The 19,009-nt window shown below is 38.5% G+C and overlaps 1 protein-coding gene across 5 annotated transcripts in view; it reads left to right on the top strand.

Annotated features, from left to right (window-relative positions):
- Positions 1–19,009, top strand: part of FAR2 (fatty acyl-CoA reductase 2) — a 185,397-nt gene that overhangs the window by 123,619 nt on the left and 42,769 nt on the right. The window contains exon 1 of one of the 5 annotated variants that reach the window (XM_031000737.3): positions 14,653–14,850. The exons of the other annotated variants lie outside the window; for them this stretch is intronic. Within the exon in view, the coding sequence (XP_030856597.1) occupies positions 14,845–14,850 (6 nt within the window). The 5' untranslated portion in view covers positions 14,653–14,844. Of the gene's footprint in view, positions 1–14,652; positions 14,851–19,009 lie in introns of those variants that run through there. 5 annotated transcript variants of the gene reach the window in all.

The raw sequence follows: 19,009 nt of genomic DNA, 5'->3' as shown, positions 1-19,009 counted from the left end.
GGGGCTCAGGACCAGGGAGATCAGAATTCTGTTCCTAAGCCTCTGGCTAGAGTTATTGGAGATCCTGCAGAGAAGCCCCTCCCCCACCAATGAGGAAGGATGGGTGGGGGTTAGGCCTGAAGAGGCATTCTGGCCGCAGACTGCCACAGTGTGTGTGTGGCTGCCACGGTGTGTAGGGCTGTGGGGACAAGTCTTGGGACCAAGCCATCCAGCCTTCCTGGCACTAGCAGGGGAAAAGCACAGCCTGGAGCTATAGAAATGGGTGCCACCCTTCCCCTGCCCAGGGAGCTTAGCCTGTTAGGCAGTTGCCAGTCCCAGTGCTGGCTGCTGCCCCTCCCCCAAGGAGCTCAAATGGCTTAGACAGCAGGTGATGGCAGCCAGGGCTCGTCGCCCCTCTGCCCCCAGGAGTTCAGTAGGCTTAAGCAGATTTTAGCTGAGAGGCTGTAAGAATCTGCACTTTCTCAGGTTGGGACGGTAGGCCCTGGTGGCCTGGGTTCCGGAGTGGGCTCTTCTGACCCATAGGTTGCACTGTTCCATGGAAAAAGCAGTTCCCCGGGCCGGGTAGCATGCTCACTCACCACCTCCCTTGGCTGGGGAGAGGGGACTCCCCTTCTCCGTGTGGCTGTCAGGTGGGCCACCGCACCACACTGCTCTTCCTTCTCTTGGTGGGTCACGCCAGCCTTCTAGTCAATTTTGATGAGAGAACCTGGATAACTCTGTTGCTGGTGAAGGATTCACACGGTTATTATGTTTGTTTTTCTTTTTCTTTTTTTTAATTATACTTTAAGTTTTAGGGTACATGTGTGTGCAGGTTTGTTACATATGTATACGTGTGCCATGTTGGTGTGCTGCACCCATTAACTCGTCATTTAACATTAGGTATATCTCCTAATGCTATCCCTCCCCCCTCTCCCCACCCGACAACAGGCCCCGGTGTGTGATGTTCCCCTTCCTGTGTCCATGTGTTCTCATTGTTCAGTTCCTACCTCTGAGTGAGAACATGTGGTGTTTGGTTTTTTGTCCTTGTGATAGTTTGCTGAGAATGATGGTTTCCAGCTTCATCCGTGTCCCTACAAAGGACATGAACTCATCATTTTTTATGGCTGCATAGTATTCCATGATGTATATGTGCCACATTTTCTTAATCCAGTCTATCATTATTGGACATGTGGGTTGGTTCCAAGTCTTTGCTATTGTGGATAGTGCCGCAATAAACATACATGTGCATGTGTCTTTATAGCAGCATGACTTATAATCCTTTGGGTATTGTCAGGCCTCTGAGCCCAAGCTAAGCCATCATATCCCCTGTGACCTGCACGTACACATCCAGATGGCCGGTTCCTGCCTTAACTGATGACATTCCACCACAAAAGATGTGAAAATGGCCTGTTCCTGCCTGAACTGATGACATTGTCTTGTGAAATTCCTTCTCCTGGCTCATCCTGGCTCAAAAGCTCCCCCACTGAGTACCTTGTGACCCCCACTCCTGCCCGCCAGAGAACAATCCCCCTTTTTCCTTTACCTACCCAAATCCTATAAAACGGCCCCACCCCTATCTCCCTCCACTGACTCTCTTTTCGGACTCAGCCCGCCTGCACCCAGGTGAAATAAACAGCTTGTTGCTCACACAAAGCCTGTTTGGTGGTCTCCTCAAATGGACACGCATGAAATTTGGTGCCGTGACTCGGATCGGGGGACCTCCCTTGGGAGATCAATCCCCTGTCCTCCTGCTCTTTGCTCCATGAGAAAGATCCACCTATGACCTCAGGTTGGCATCAAATTTCATGCGCGTCCGTGTGAAGAGACCACCAAACAGGCTTTGTGTGAGCAATAAAGCTTTTAATCATCTGGGTGCAGGTGGGCTGAGTCTGAAAAGAGAGTCAGCGAAGGGAGATAGGGGTGGGGCCGTTTTATAGGATTTGGGTAGGTAAAGGAAAAAGGGGGGTTCTCTGGCGGGCAGGAGTGGGGGTCACAAGGTACTCAGTGGGGGAGCTTTTGAGCCAGGATGAGCCAGGAGAAGGAATTTCACAAGACAATGTCATCAGTTAAGGCAGGAACAGGCCATTTTCACTTCTTTTGTGGTGGAATGTCATCAGTTAAGGCAGGACCTGGCCATCTGGATGTGTACGTGCAGGTCACCGGGGATATGATGGCTTAGCTTGGGGTCAGAGGCCTGACAGGTATATACCCAGTAATGGGATGGCTGGGTCAAATGGTATTTCTAGTTTTAGATCCCTGAGGAATCACCACACTGATTTCCACAATGGTTGAACTAGTTTACAGTCCCACCAACAGTGTAAAAGTGTTATGTTTGTTTTTCGATGGGAGACTCCAATCACCCCTGCTTCTAGTAGGCCATCTTGGTCGCACCTCTGGACTTTGTTTTCATCACATAGCAGACATTTCGTGTTAGTCTGGGAGCTTTGTTGCCAACTATGGATTTCTAGATAAATATTGTGGCAGAGAGTCTTGTGGTCAACCCAATCTTTACCTACTGCTTTCAATGCAGTGTTTTTTATAACATGGCAACATTGCTTTTGTTCTGGAAATCGTGATTATACTCTATGTAACTTATCTGTGAAACTGCCTTGCAAATCTCAGCACCTGTTTTCACTATTGGGCTATTTACTCTCAGCTGTTGACTTTTATGAACAGTGGTTCTCAAAGTGTGGTCCCAATATCAGCAGCATTCAAGATCACCTGAGAACTATCTGTTGTGATCAGATGGTACTTAACAGCCTGGGCTTCAGAGGCAGACAGACCTGGGTGTGAATCTCCATACAACCAACTGTGAGTTGTGTGATAGTGGACTAGATATATACTTTGCTGAGCCTTGGTTTCTTTATCTGTAAAATGCTGTAATAATACCTTGCCTACCCAGGGAGTCTCTGCGTCTTTCTCTCTTGCCCTCAAGCCTTTCTGGATTTAAGGTATGGCTTTTACCACTATTTCCTAGGGCCTCACTTTTTACTAAGTTAGGCTGTATACTAAGTTATGCCAAAAAAAAAAAGTGGTTTTTTTTCCCATAAATTTTTCCCTCAAAGAGTTGTGGGAGGAAGGGAATCTGATGTGTATAATATAGTTGAAAAACACATCTATGGTAGATCACAAACCATGTCTACATGGCCATTTTGTGGGTAACAAGAACAGATTCTATCACCTGATTATTAATGCACAAGCCATTAGCTATGCAAATATCTACTTTCTTGTCACTATATGGAATCTGATACCTGTAAAGAGATTTTCCATGGAAAAAATTATGTGCTTGATTTTATTGCTGCGTATCCCAAAACTGAAAAGTTTTTGCTACACAAATTGTGTATGCTTCAGAATATAAGAATGCTATCGCTGATTGGCTGTGGATAAAGCTCTGTGCAAATAAGGAATTATGCAAGAAGTAGTTACTCGCCATCTATGAGATTCAAGATATTATTGCTTGTATTCCCTTTGAAATTGAAAATTCAAAATAAAGACAAGACAGATAAAATTGTATTTTTTTATATTTTTTAAGTTATGGGGATGAGCTATGTTTGAAAGGTGAAAGAAACCTCTAGATTTTATATATATATATATCTCCATATATATATATCTATATATAGATCTATATATAGATCTATATATAGATCTATATAGATCTATATATATCTAGATATATATCTAGATATATAGATCTATATATATCTAGATATATATCTAGATATCTATATATATATGTATATGTATATGTAAAATCTCTAGATTATATATATATGTGTGTGTATGTGCCACTGCACTCCAGCCTGGGCAACAGAGTGAAACTCTGTCTCAAAAAAAAAAATAGATAAAATACGTTTTTTATAAAATATTTATTTATTTTGAGACAGAGTCTCACTCTGTCACCCAGCTGCTAGAATGCAGTGGCTCTATCTCAGCTCACTGCAACCTCTGCCACCTGGGTTCAAGCGATTCTCCTGCCTCAGCCTCCCGAGTAGCTGGGATTACAGGCCTCTGCCACCACGCCTGGCTAATTTTTGTAGTTTTAGTAGAGACAGGGTTTCACCATCGTGGCCAGGCTGGTCTTGAACTCCTGACCTCGTGATCCACCCACCTCAGCCTCCCAAAGTGCTGGGATTATAGGCATGAGCCATCACGCCTGGCCATAAAATAGTTTTAATGCATAGCTGAACTTGAGGCAAAATAAGGAAATCCGTAAGTGTCCAGAAATAACAAGAAAGTACACACCTACACACAAAAAGAGTGAGAAAAGTTGAACAAGCACACAAATATGACAAGTATTTATTGAGAGCCAAATGTATGTCAGGCACATATTGCTTTGTGCCTGGGGAACAGGGGCAATAAAGTAGAAAATAAAACAGGCATGGGATTGGCCTCACAGATCTTAAAGTCCAGTGAGGCAAACAAGTTTCATAAGAACCAAATGTATATTTAAGTATTTTCAAAAGTACTGTGAAGACAAAGAACACGGCGCTTTGAGAGAGAAAATAACAAGTGACGCCTGCTTTAAAATTATCCGCCGGAAAAGGACTCCAGAGATAGTGCCACTGGAGCTCAGGAAGAGTTAATATGTTCAAGAAAATGCAGGAGGGCATTTCTTTCAGGTAGATGCCTAGGCTCTGCCTACTTTGCATGCTTCTATCTGACTATATAAGGCAAAAATTTATAGAAGTATAATCATGCCTTTGCTGCAAAATGAGAAATAGACATTTAAGAAGAAATTTCCATCTCATCGAATGAGCATTTTGGTGCTATAGTAATTGTTTCAATTTAAAACATTCATTTGTACATATTTGCTTTCTTTTTTTTTTTTTTTGAGATAGGGTCTCACTCTGTTGCCCAGGTTGGAGTACAGTTCGCAATCAGCTCACTGTAACCTTAAACTCCTGGGTTCAAAGGATTCTCTTGCCTCAACCTCCTGAGTTGCTGGGAATACAGGCACACACTGCCAAAGCTGGCTAATTTTCAAATTTTTGTACAGATGGGATCTCACTATGTTGCTTAGGCTGGTCTTGAACTTGTGGCCTCAAACAATCCTCCTGCCTCAGCCTCCCAAAGTGCTAGGATTACAAGTGTGAGCCACCACACCTGGTTTATACATATTTTCAATAGTTTTAATAAAATATGTTTATATTTAATAAAATATATTTATACAAATATTCAGTAGTTTTATAACAACAAAGTCCCTTAGAGGCAAAGGATAGACTTCTTTTAAATTTCTGAGACATGGTCTCACTCTTATCACTAAGGCTGGAGGGCACTGCATGATCATTGTTCACTGCAGCCTCAACCTCCTGGGCTCACGTGATCCACCCACCTCAGCCTCCCAAGTAGCTGGAACCACAAATATGTGACACCATGCCCAGCTATTGTTTTTAATTTTTTCTTTTTTAAGACATGGTGGTCTCACTACATTGTACAGGCTGGTCTCAAACTCCTGGTTTCAAGCAATCTTCTGGTCTCAGCCTCTCAAAGTGCTGGGACTACAGGCATGAGCCACCACACCTGGCTAGAGAACAGACTTTTAACAACAAAAAAGTACTTTTTATTCTAAGGTTGAATTTAGGAGGCTGTATAAAGTAAAGGTGGGTAGATGAGACTGATTGCTTACAGAAAGCTAGCTTTGTGTGCTGGACTTGATACTATTACAGGTTTCTTGAAAGATCTGGGAAAAAATGTTTAAAATTGCAACTGGAAGACATTTGCTAGACTAGAAATGGAGACTCCTAAGCACTCAGGAATTCAGCAAATGGCTGCTGGTTGGGTTTTTATTTTTATTTTTTGGATTTAAGATACTATCGAACTCTAGTTTAGTTCTTTCTGAATTGAAGACAACTAATTGATGGGTATGTTTCATATTAGTAACAGCAAAAAGCTTATTAATTTATATTTTACATTAACAAAACCCATAGAGGGAAATTCTACTTTGCCTTTGTAACCCATATGTCAGCTTGGGCATCCCTGCCCTGTAATACAAATGTAATTAATGACATTTTCCAAGAATCGTTGAGAATTCTCAGATGGCTCATTTTTCATGGTCATCTCTGCTGTTGCCTGGGATGAATTAGGTATGTTTATGAATCATCTTTCATTTCTCATGGGCTCCATACCAAGTTGATCCAGACCAGGCCAAGGCCCTTTCTTCAGTTGTCATAAATTTAGAATCAAACAACAAAAAGAGAGAACACTTGCCTCGGACTGCCTACCACTCACAGGACTTGCCTTTACCTCCCACACATGAATGCCCAATCTTTCAATAGGTCATCCTCTACCCTGTTAATTGAGGTTTTCTGTGTTTATTTTTCTCATCATTTTAAGTCTTCCATTTATTGTAATCTAGGAGAAAATGAGGTCACTGAGTTTGTTAATTCATTATGCTGAGTTTAGTACACAAATTCTAAGCAATATTTCACAGACATGGCTTTTTCTTGGTGCAATAAATATGGGCTTTTGTAAACTGTTATTTGCTTTTCGGTCCCACAGCTATGTTTTGGATGGTTAAAGATGCTAAAAGTCTAAACCCTCAATTGCAGGTTACTTGTAGGTTTAGTTGTTATACCTGTACTGGGACGTAGCATAAGGCAGTAAAAAGAACACTGATGCTCTAGATACTCTCTCCTCAATCAGAGAGATAGAGCTTGGTAGAGAGACCATGGCCTAGTTACCTAACCCATATGAGTTTTGTTTTTATTATTCATAAACTGTATCTGATAATAATAGCTATTTCATATGGATTTGCAAAGATCAAATGTGATCCTAAGTATAAAATAATGTTTTATATTGTGCAATATAATTTTTTTTTTTTTTTTGAGACGAAGTCTAGCTCTGTCACCCAGGCTGGAGTGCAGTGGCACAATCTCTGCTCACTGCAACCTCCACCACCCGGGTTCAAGTGATTCTCCTGCCTCAGCCTCCCAAGTAGCTGGGATTACAGGCACCCGCCACCATGCCTAGCTAATTTTTGTATTTCTGATAGAGATGGGGTTTCACCATGTTGGCCAGGCTTGTCTCAAACTCCTGACCTCAGGCGATCTGCCTGCCTCGGCCTCCCAAAGTATTGGGATTACAGGCATGAGCCACCACTCCCAGCTAAATGTTAGTTTTTTATCAGTAACCTCTCATTTCTTTTACCCAGGTATGTTATTTTGTTCGTTATCCCTAGGCAAGACCCTCTAGATTGCCTGTAACAGTTTCACACTCTTATCAAGGATGTATATATTCCTGCATTCTCTTTTCTATAGTTAGTCATCATTTCATTAGAAAGATATTTAAGAATTCACATTTATATTACAACATTTAATTTGAAAAAAACTTTTTGCGGGAAAGGAAAGTATAATCAGAAATTCATCTATCATCTTAAAGTCCTAGGTTTCACCAGTCTGTGCCATATGTGTTCACATTAACTCTCCATTCTGCATGAGTTGTACTAATGTGGGTGCTGAAGGAGATAAACCCCCCAAATCAGTAGCTTAATACAAATGAAATCTGATTCTCAAACACAGTAGGTGTAATTGGTAGAAGGCATTGCACTCCACAGTCATTCAAGGATCCATGCTGAGGGAAGGTTGCCATCTTCTACACATGGCTTCTAAACCATCCAAGGTCGCTCTGGATGACAATAAACAACTGTCAGTGGGGTAAAAGAGGCACTGGACATCATGTGGAAGGTTTCTGTGGCCCAGGCCCAGAAGTGCCTATCACATCTGTCCATATTCCATTCTCAGAACTGTCACTGGGCATCTAACCACAAGGATGGCTGGAAAATGCATAGCTGTGTGTCCAGGAGAAAAGGAAAATAGGATTGTTGAACAACTAATGAGGTTCTGCCATGGCCTTCTTTTTAGGTCGCCAAATATCTGCTTTCCTCTCTTTCCCACACATAGAAGACACTCATTCCTACCCCAGGGTCTCATACCATTATTGCATCCAGTCCAAAGTCCAAGGGGGAATAGACTATCCTCTCTATCAGATCCAGATATTTCAGCTTCTGGTTTGGTATTCTTGGATAAAAAGGTGAATTTTCTGCCTCCCATGTTGAGAGAAAATGTCTCTGTTCTACCTCTTGTCATTGTAGAACAGCGGAGTTGAAGAAAAAATAAAATCGAACAAAGACACCTTCTATTCAAAAAAGAGAAGACAGGCAGGCAAGCAGCAGTCCCTAGAATATAACCATAAGGAAATCCTGATTAGCGAGTATTGAGAAGCTTCCTACACTGGGAGTGAGGAAATTCCTTAAATAGCCTCTAAATCTAATCTCTGGGAGGAACCTTCTTTTCCATCATTATTTGTGGTGGCTCCATCCTCTGGAAAGTTCTTCCTTATTTCTTATTCCCTGGCTGTCGCCTCTGAAGTGGCTGTTAAGAAGTGTGCTCTTCTTGTGATCTTTGGCTTCATAACTCATTCTGCAAGAGTAAAGACGGAAACTAATGGGTGTTTTAGGTTTAAGGTCTGCCATTTGCGGACTCTGGGGCTGTGGGAGAAAAAATAAATCCTTTGGTTCATGCACACAATGTGACAGCTTGGCATAAGTAAAAGACATGAACAAAAGGATTAATGAAGAAGTGAAAGAAAGAAGGAGTATACATTAGGCACAACATCACCTAAAAAAAAAAAACTGGAATGCATTAAACTTGTTCATTCAATAAGTGTTGGCTGAGTGCCTACCAAGTGTCAAGCACTGAACCAGATGTGGAGGATTCAGTGGCAACACACGGAAAAGTTAAAGGAAAAAAAAATTGGGTAATAAATTTGTTATTGGTTTTAGCAAATCCAAAAAATTCAAGAAAATAGTGCAGTGTTTGCCAAATCTAAAACTCTTTCACCCTCACTGAGTCTTAAATTAGGAATGCACAAAAGCGGAATTACTAGAAAATCAAAGTTTTATGGGTGTATTCCCTTAAGTAATAGCCCTATATTGGAAAGTTGGTGGAGGTGACTGTGCATTTTAAATAACCAACCTGCACCTTTACCCCCTCCCCCAAATTCTAACCAAATAAAGTATAAAATGAGGTAGAACTCACCATGTTACATCAGCTTGCTAGGAATGAAGTCAATGCTGATTGGAAAAGTGTCAAGCAATAAAGAAGAGTTTGGATTTATCTTTCACACTGTCTTCATGTCACTCGAGACTTTAATTTCAGCCAACTCTACTTCTAAAACCAACCTCTTATGCAATGATCCTGTCTGGGTCAGAGTTTCTTCTGGTAGGCATCAGATTCTGCAAATATTTATTATCTCATGTTAATCAAGTCCCCCTCTAGATTCTGCCATTTAACTTTAACAAGTTTGACACAAACAGAGTGATTCAATGCAGTTGTAACTTATTCCTAAGTAGGGCCTGGTATAGCTTTTAAGCAATACATCTCTCCAGTCACACATAATAATGAATGAATTCTAACTCACTGCAAGTACTGCAGTGTTCCTGAAGGTAAATAAACCATGTCAGCTATGTGAGGCTTGGAAATTTTTTTTTAAAACATAGTAACCAAAAATGTTACCAGTTGGCCTTTGATTACAACTATATCCCCCAGGAAATGTGACCAAAAGGACATCTGTTCTATGTATCAAAATTCAGACATCTGCTTCATTCTTTTCCTTTTATGGTATGCATAGATATCACATCTGACTTCCAGTTTCCCTGCTGTCAAAGAGAAACAATTAAATGGGAGATGCTCTAGACAAAGGGATTTTAAAAAATCCATTGGCCACAGAGAACTAGAAGTGAAGAATCGAAAAAGAAGATTAATTTTCTTTCTTATTACTAAGTTTCTTAAGTATTTTCAGAGCACTTAAAGGGACATATCAGTGGGGGGAAAGTATATGAATTAATGGTAGGATTCTTGAGGACTTTCTCACAAAGATAATTAAGGTGTCACTCTAAGACAACAACCAGAGACACCACAAATAATGTATAGATATTTTTATTGTAGTATTACTTATAGTAAACTTGGATCCAATTTAAATGTTCCACAATAGAGGAATGACTAAATAAACAATACATACAAGTGTTAGACAAGTATTCAGGCATTAAGAATCATGTTTTATAAAATAGTAAATGACACAAAAAGCCTTGTAATATATTGGTGCAAAAACAGATGCAAAACTATATTCAGTATAATCTCAACTATTAGCCCTAAATGTTGTTGTGATCTTGGATTACAATTATTTGCATTTTCAAATTTTCAAATTAGAATTATGATTATGCTACTTCTATGGTGAGGAAAAATTACCCTTTATAATAGTGAAAAAATAAGAACAGTAATCTTCTATCTTCCACATTTTCCAAATACGATGAACGCATTACACTTTTACAGTGGAAGAAAAGAAACACCTATCTTGTAAAGTAGTAAATAAATCAGAATAAAGTAGAAATCAATCATGAATTTACAAAATTATGTCATCAAGTATAAGTTCAGTTCATTTTTAGTTTTGAAACTGTTTATCAAAATTAAATAGTTTGACTTATTTTTATTAGAAATATGATTCTAAGTATTCAACATTGCTTTTTAAAAATTATCATCTAGTTTTTCATAAAATCTGAGGAGCTGCTAGGTAAATTTTGCACACCAAATTTCATGTGTTGAAATGTGAACATGCTCACCACAGACCAAGGGTTTCCGAGCTGCTGTTTCATCTCTTACTTATGGAAAATATGCTCATGTAATTATGAACCAATCAGCTTTTCATTGTGTCAAAAGCAAATGTAGATAGTGCAATTGATATTTTAGCTTTATTATTGTCTTAAATATGTCTTGGCTTAAAAAGACATGGATGGCTTTTCCCCACTATACCAGATAATGAGTTGCAAATAAATCATTCAGTAGTAAAGTTCAAAGAAATGTTGAAAGCATTTCGAGTTTCCTAGTGTCTTACCGATATGTTTCTTTTTACAACAACCATGTCCCACGTCTATCTGTTTAGGATCTTAAGTTGCTAATAATCTACTCTCAATAATTCCTTAAGAAAACATTAAAAGGACAATATCTATACCAAGGGAATAAAACCCTAAGTAGTAGAAATTATTAAAAGTGATGTAGCTACTTAGGAATGAGTGTGAGCTCAGACACTGAAAAATGTATCGTTGAGAAAATACCAAAAATGGTCAACCTTTTCCTGTTAAGTTATAGTAAAGTATATAGTTTGAGTACTTAGTATATAAGAGAAGAGTTAGAATGAGATTGTACCAGGTTGAGAATTCCTCATCCGAGAAGACCAGACAAAATTCAAGGTTTTTAGAGAGGGACTATCTTGAATGATATCACCAGTAAGTGGGTTTATAAACAAAGACAGAGCTAGGCAGGTTGCACTGGATCCTTCAAACCAGTTTCTCTGGAAAAATCTGAATTACTCAATAAACCCTCAGTTGCCCCTGCAGTAAATCAACTTTGAAATACAGTAGAGAACTCTGGGTGATAAATCACGCAGGGTTACACACTGGGTCCACAGTTCACAGAACATGATTAGATTTAAGACAATAGAAGACAGGGACATTTTATGAACTAGTTTATTGAATCCTTTTGAGACTATCACTGTTTGGCAGTTCCCAGAAGGCTTAGATAAATTAATCTTTAAGAGGTAAACAAATTAACTTCGAACTAAGAAAACAAAAACAAAACAAAAAACTTTGAATTAGAAAACATCTTCAAAGAAAAGCCCACCAATGAAAGAAGCACACAGTAGAAGTATTACTGTTACTTTCTAAGTTTCTTGTTAATTTTCAGACTCTTTTGTAGGGAAAAAAAAAGTGTGTTCATGCTTGCCCCCGGCTTCGCTGTATAAAAGCTGCTTGTTCTCAACTTCCAAAAATGAATTTCTGATTGACATTAATGATTCTGTTAAATCTCTACATAAGGCAAAGGCAATTGGAAACATTTGCATTAAAACTTCCAAAATTGGAAATATTTGCATTTAAACTTCCAAAGCCAGTTGTGTTCCATTACTGTTTTTCGCCCCACCCCTTCAAAGGACTAAGAAACTATCCCACAAAAAGCAAGAGGCCTCTAGTGTAAGTAGTTTGCAGTTTTCCTGTTACTCAAGTCAGATCAGCTGAAGGATGTTCAACCTCTCCCCTGCAGGCCATTTACTTTAAGGAAGGAAGGAAGGGAGGAAGGGAAGAAGGAAGGGAGGGAAGGAGGGAAGGAAGGAAGGAAAAAAATCTCTTCCAATCACATTAAGTCTTTTTCTTAAAAGCTTCAAATTGGCCGGGCTTGGTGGCTCATGCCTGTAATCCCAGCACTTTGGGAGGTCGAGGCAGACAGATCACAAGGTGAGGAGATGGAGACCATTCTGGCCAACATAATGAAACCCCATCTCTACTAAAAATACAAAAATTAGCTGGGTGTAGTAGCACGTGCCTGTAGTCCCAGCTACTTGGGAGGCTGAGGCAGGAGAATCACTTGAACCTGGGAGGTGGAGGTTGGAGTGAGCTGAGATCACACCACTGCACTCCAGCCTGGTGACAGAGCTTCAGTCTTAAAAAAAGCTTCAAATTGCCCATACTAATTTCATTAAAAAAAGTTACCAAGCCATGAGGTTCAACATGATTTTGGCATACATTTTGTTCTTAGAAGTATCTGGATCACAGGATAAAATCAGAAACGTTGGCATGACCCAACATACACACAGACACACACACACACACACACACACACACAACACAGCTTTCTGATCAGCAGTTTTTGGAAATGGAGTATTGCTATGGAAGTAGAAAGGGAATTTTCCTATTATTAGGGACCTACAAAGCGGTAGGCACTATGACAAACATCTGACTTTCATTACACGAATCATCAGAAATCTCTGCAGTATGCCTATTCCTACATCACAGATGAGATACAGTTGTCATCTCTCCAAGGTTATGTAATTTGTGCCAAGTGATACAGCAAAATTGGAATGCAGGTCTCTAATCTCTAAGTCCATACTTTCCCTATTGTACTGCATTGCCTCCCCTAGGAAATTTCTTCCTCGATGACAATATCATGAGGAAAGTGAAACTATTGCTTGCCATTTCTGAGTTAATATCACTGTTTTTTCCATCCTCTAGCATGGATAATGCAGAGATGCCACCAGTTCTGTTGGAGAGTAGAAATAATCTTAAGTTTGGTCTCCATCTTCCTAGCCACCCTAGCTCTTTTCCTGCCCAGATGCAAGAAACAATTCTCAAAGGACTGTGAAATTGATCTTTGGTGTGGGGAAAAGAAAACATAACAAGATGATGAATCAAACACTGTGTTGCCTTTAGCATTTATTATAGAATATTATGTAAAGTGAACTAAAATTTTGTTAAATACAAAATTGTCTTTAAGAATAGCATAATATATGCTTAAATCTCTGAGGTCACAGAATACGATTTTAAGTGCAAAATTGTCTTTAAGAACAGCAAAATATATGCTTAATTCTCTGAGGTCACAGAATACGATTTTAAATGCAAAATTGTCTTTAAGAACAGCATAATATATGCTTAATTCTCTGAGGTCACAGAATACGATAGTCAGGTGGTTGGCATTTTAGATAAATATGCAAAAACACAATGACCCAGAGAGGTAAGTAACTTGCCCCAGTCACATAGCAAATCAATGGCAGAATCAGAATTCAAATATAGTCTTTCATGACTCCTAAGGGCCTGAGCTCTTTCCAATACACCAATGGTTCTCAACTTCAGGGTATATCAGAATTACTAGAGACCATGTTCAAAGAAAAGATAGATGCCCAAGCTTGGACTAATAACTGTTGAATGAGAATCTTCAGGGTCAGGACACAGGTTTGTTTGTTTGAGCAACTTCCTGGGCAACCCTGCTATATGCCGAATTTTGACAGCCATACTACTACACCATGCTGCCTTATGGAGTTATAGAAACGGTCTTCGCTAAAGCACTAAAAACTTCTAGATTAATCCTTTACATCTTATGAGAGTTACTAGTGAACTAGCAACAATTTTAACATTTTGTGAATTTTTGTTAATCTGTACATTGGGTATAATGGTTTTTGCTTAAATTAATGTACTTATTTGTGTTTAATTGTTTTCAACTTAAAGCTAATTTGCAGAATTCATTGATTTGTTTTTACTCAGCACTCTAAAAATTCTCTAAAAAAAATTAGTGTCTCTTTCACCTTGGGACACCAAATATTCCACAGAGATTGCCCCTTAGTTTAAGCAACCTTACTCATTTATTTTCCAAAAAAAAATTAAGCAAATTTTGGTGGGTTATTGGGACTACATAATATAGTTATTTTTGAAGAGAAAGACTTTTTGAAGAGAAAGATGTAGTAAAATGATTAAAGATCAAAGATTCTCATGATTAGAAAAGATTTGATTACCTTCAATGAGCCCCAGGAAGTAGAGGGCAAATCTCCTGTGGATACTTACAAAATGAGGTCATGTGGCTAACTAGTTCATTGTAAGAGACCATGTTAAAGGCCTCTGGATTGTTTCAAAAGCATTATATAAATGTAATGCCCCCACCCCAATTCCTACTTCTAATAAAAATGCAGTCTTGGTATCTGACTACAGAAGTCATACCCAAGGAGTTTATTTAAACCAGACAATTTTTTTTTTCTGGTTTTCTCTTTCTGCTGAATTTTCTTACTTAAGAGTTTGCAGTTTCTCTGTTGCCTCTGGGCTACAAGTAACTATTCATATAATTAGAAGAGTATCTTATGTTTAAAAACAAATTAAGGAGAGAAATACTTGCCTGTGTAATGGCAAATCAATGGAACACTCCCAAAGTTTCCAATCTGAAATGCTTAGATCACCTTTCAGCTGTATCTTTCAGTGACCACAGAAATGTGTCCTACTCTTGTAAAGAACGAGGTTTCCTAAAATGGATCAACAGCAATCCCTCTGCTTGAGTTTTGATGATGGTGAGCAGCTTTCCAACTATTTACCTCTCAGTCTTGTGCCATCAAGTAGAGAATATGAGTTTATGCAATGAGAAGAAACAGGATAAGCTCTTAGAATTTAAAATAATTATATTGTTCTTTATTGGTGGGCTTTCAATGAAATTTCTGAAATTATGTTTTTTCTTTACTCATTTTGATTTCATCTATTTTTCTTACTTCAATCTCTCACATTAGCAACAAACACACCAAAAAGAAATTTTTTTTTAGAAGAGCTGGTGCTTATCCAGGTTCCATTTGCACCATTTCATCTTGTCCCTTCAGTCTTGTCATTATTATAAAAATAGAAGGTCTGCTATAAAGACTGGAGAAATCACATTACTTCCAGCTCCCACTGGCAGTTAATATAGAGGACTCAGGAAACACTTGTGTCCTCGTTTAGCAGTCGCTATCTGCTATCTCTCATCACAGTCATTCAAACTTCAGGAATCAGGCTTCCATTCTATTGTAGTAATAGTTCTATTACTGATCTTACAGGAATTATTTTAATTCAATAAGCAAAATTTGAGTCTTTTCAATGAATGGCATACTGTCAGGCATAAAGAGATGAATAAGAATCAAGGAGTTTACAAAGAAATTTTTTAAAAAGCCTTTAAAATAGCCACACATAAAATTAAATACCTAGGAATTAACTTGACCAGAGAAGTGAAAGATCTCTATAATGAAAACTATAAAACACTGATGAATGAAATTGAAGAGGACACCAAAAACTAGAAAAGTATTCCATGTTCATGGATTAGAAGAATCAATATTGTTAAAATGTCCATACTACCACCCAAAGCAGTGTACAGATTCAGTGCAATCCTTATCAAAATATCAGTAACATTATTCATAGAAATAGAAAAAAAATCCTAAAATTTATATGGAACCACAAAAGACTGAGAATAGCCAAAGCTAACCTGAGCAAAAAAGAATAAAACTGGAGGAATCACATTACTTGACTTCAAATTATACTACAAAGCTATGGTAACCAAAATAGCATGGTACCAGCATAAAAACAGACACACAGACCAATAAAACAGAATAGAGAACTCAGAAAAAAATCCACACACCTACAGTGAACTCTTTTGACAAAGGTGCCAAGAATATACACTGCGGAAAAGACAGCCTCTTCAATAAATGGTGTTGGGAAAACGATATCCAGATACAGCAGAATGAAACTAGACCTCTATCTCTCTATATATACAAAAATCAAATCAAAATGGATTAAAGACTTAAATCTAAGACTTCAAACTATGAAACTACTACAAGAAAACATTTGGGAAAATCTCCAGGACGTTGGTCTGGGCAAAAATTTATTGAGCAATACCCCACAAGCAGAGGCAACCAAAGCAAGAATGGACAAATGGGATCACATCAAGTTAAAAAGCTTCTACACAGCAAAGGATACAATCAACAAAGTGAAGAGACAAGCCACAGAATGGGGGAAAATATTTGCAAACAACCTATCTGATAAAGGATTAATAACCAGAATACATAAGGAGCTCAAACAACTATACAGTAAAAAGTATAATAATCCGATCAAAAAATGAGCAAAATATTTGAATAACCATTTCTCAAAAGAAGACATACAAAAGACAAACAGGCATATAAAAAGGTGCTCAACATCACTGATCATTAGAGACATGCAAATCAAAACTACAATGAGATATTATTTCACCCCAGTTAAAATGGCTTATATCCAAAAGATAGGCAATAAAAAATGCTGTCAATGATGTGGAGCAAAAGGAACCCTCATACGCTGTTGGTGGGAATGTAAATTAGTACAACCACTATGGAGAACAGTTTGCATGTTCCTCAAAAAACAATAGAAATACCATATGGGCCAGGTGTGGTGGCTCATGCCTGTATTCCCAGCACTTTGGGAGGCCGAGGCGGGTGGATCACTGGAGGTCAGGAGTTCAAGATCAGCCTGGCCAACGTAGCGAAACCCCGTCTCTACTAAAAATACAAAAATTAGCCAGACATGGTGGTGCATACTTGTAATCCCAGCTACTCAGGAGGCTGAGGCAAGAGAATCACTTGAACTCAGAAGGTGAAGGTTGTAGTGAGTCAAGAATGTGCCACTGCACTCCAGCCTGGGTGACAGAGTGAGACTCTGTCTGAGAAAAAAAAAAAAAAAGAAAGAAATACCATATGATCCAGCAGTCCCACTGCAAGGTATATACCCAACAAAAAGGAAATCAGTATCTCAAAGAGGTATCTGCACTCCCATGTTTGTTGCAGTACTGCTCACACTAGCTAAGATTTGGAAGCCACCTAAGTGTCCATCAATAGATGAATGGATAAAGAAAATGTGGTACATATACACAATGGAGTACCACTCAGCCAACAAAAAGAATGGGATTCAGTCATTTGCAACAACTTGGATGGAAAGGGAGGTCATTATGCTAAGTGAAATGAACCAGGCACAGAAAGACAAACATTGCATGTTTTCACTTATTTGTCAGGTACAAAAATCAAAACAATTGAACTCATGGACATAAAGAGTAGGATGGTTACCAGAGGCTGGGAAGGCAAGTGGGAGGGGGTAGATGGGAATGGTAAAGGGTGGCAAACAATAGAAGAATTAATAAGACCTACTATTTGATAGCACAATAGGGTGACTATAGTCAATAATAATGGTACATTTTAAAATAATTTAAAGAGTATAATTGGATTGCTTGTAACTCAAAGGATAAATGCTTGAAGGGATAGATACCCCCTTCTCCATGATGTGCTTATTTCATATAGCATACCTGTATAAAAACATCTCATGTACCCCATAAATATATATACCTACTATGTACCCACAGAAATTAAAGAAAAATAGAAAGAGTTTCCCTACAAAAGAAAAAAAGAATCAAGGAGTTTACAAACTAGAGGGGGAAATATAAGCCCTGAATTTAAGAACAGACATGAATTTTTCAGAGTCAGTGTTTCCCAATTATGGTACCTGGACCGTCAGATCCACCTGCAGAGGCGGTTAAGAAATACAATTTCCTAGGTTACACACAAAACTACTGAGCCAGGGTCTCTGAGGGTGGAATAAAGAAATAATTTTTAACCAGGTTCTTTGATTTTTCATGCCTACAGTTTGAAAGCTACTGATGCGAAGATTGATCTGGGCAGTTATAAAGGGAAATGAGTTGTATGCAGTTATTCATCTGCAATTGTCCGTGTTCGCACTCTAAATGGACAAATTCTCATCATTTGCATGCCTTAAAATCAATTGGGGGACTTGGTGTGAAATACAGATTCCTGGGTGTGCCCTAGTAATTTCTTATTTAGTGGGTATGGGATAGGACCCAGGAATATACATTTTAATTATGCTACTAGTGATTCCAATGCAGTTCACTTTGTGGACAGCATTATGAAAAGACCAAAACCACTGACCTGTTGGATTGCAGTTGGCTGCCATCTCTGTCACTCTATTCAGGACATGGCACTATTAAAGAGTATTATTTTTGAAGCTATAGGGGTATGGTGAGATTCCTGACAGGGAAAGTCCTATTATTAAGCAAGGCTAATGTAGTAAAATGGAATCCTCATTTAGCACTGTGGTTTGAATTGATGCAGCCAATTCATTGATTTATTGCAGTGGAACATTATCAACTACTATCTAAATCAGAAAACTCAGACTTTTAAAAAATTGTACCATGTTCATTCAGATACGCATTCTTGATTGAAAATACAATGCAACAGATACAACACAGATTGGAACATTATTTCCTAAAATTGTAATGATCTGAAAAGTAATGAAAATATGGGATCTTGGTGCTGTTCAATATTGCACAGGTTGTCTGAAAGTATAATATGGAATAGCAGTAACTTCTGTCTTTTAAAGTCATAAAAACCAAAGGCAAAAGAAAATCTAAATATGACTGCTTACATCATATGTAAGGAACCCCATCGTGAGAAGGGTGGATGCTAAAACCATCTCCTACTTCTTGCTTTCCAGTAGTCAGAAGTCTTCACAGGCCAAAGTGAAAGAGTCCACAAAACCCTAAGTAAATTTCTAGTGAATAAAATATATCATGTAGACTCAAAAAGAGTCTTCTCCAAATTCAGTTATCAAAAAAGAGAAAATTATACAAATTTTAGATAAGCTTATCCAAAAATATTCAACATATGTTTGTTGTAC

The sequence above is a fragment of the Gorilla gorilla genome, chromosome 10 (genome assembly GCF_029281585.2).
Source record: "Gorilla gorilla gorilla isolate KB3781 chromosome 10, NHGRI_mGorGor1-v2.1_pri, whole genome shotgun sequence".
Lineage (NCBI taxonomy): Eukaryota > Metazoa > Chordata > Mammalia > Primates > Hominidae > Gorilla > Gorilla gorilla.
This window is presented reverse-complemented; position numbering and strand designations above follow the sequence as displayed.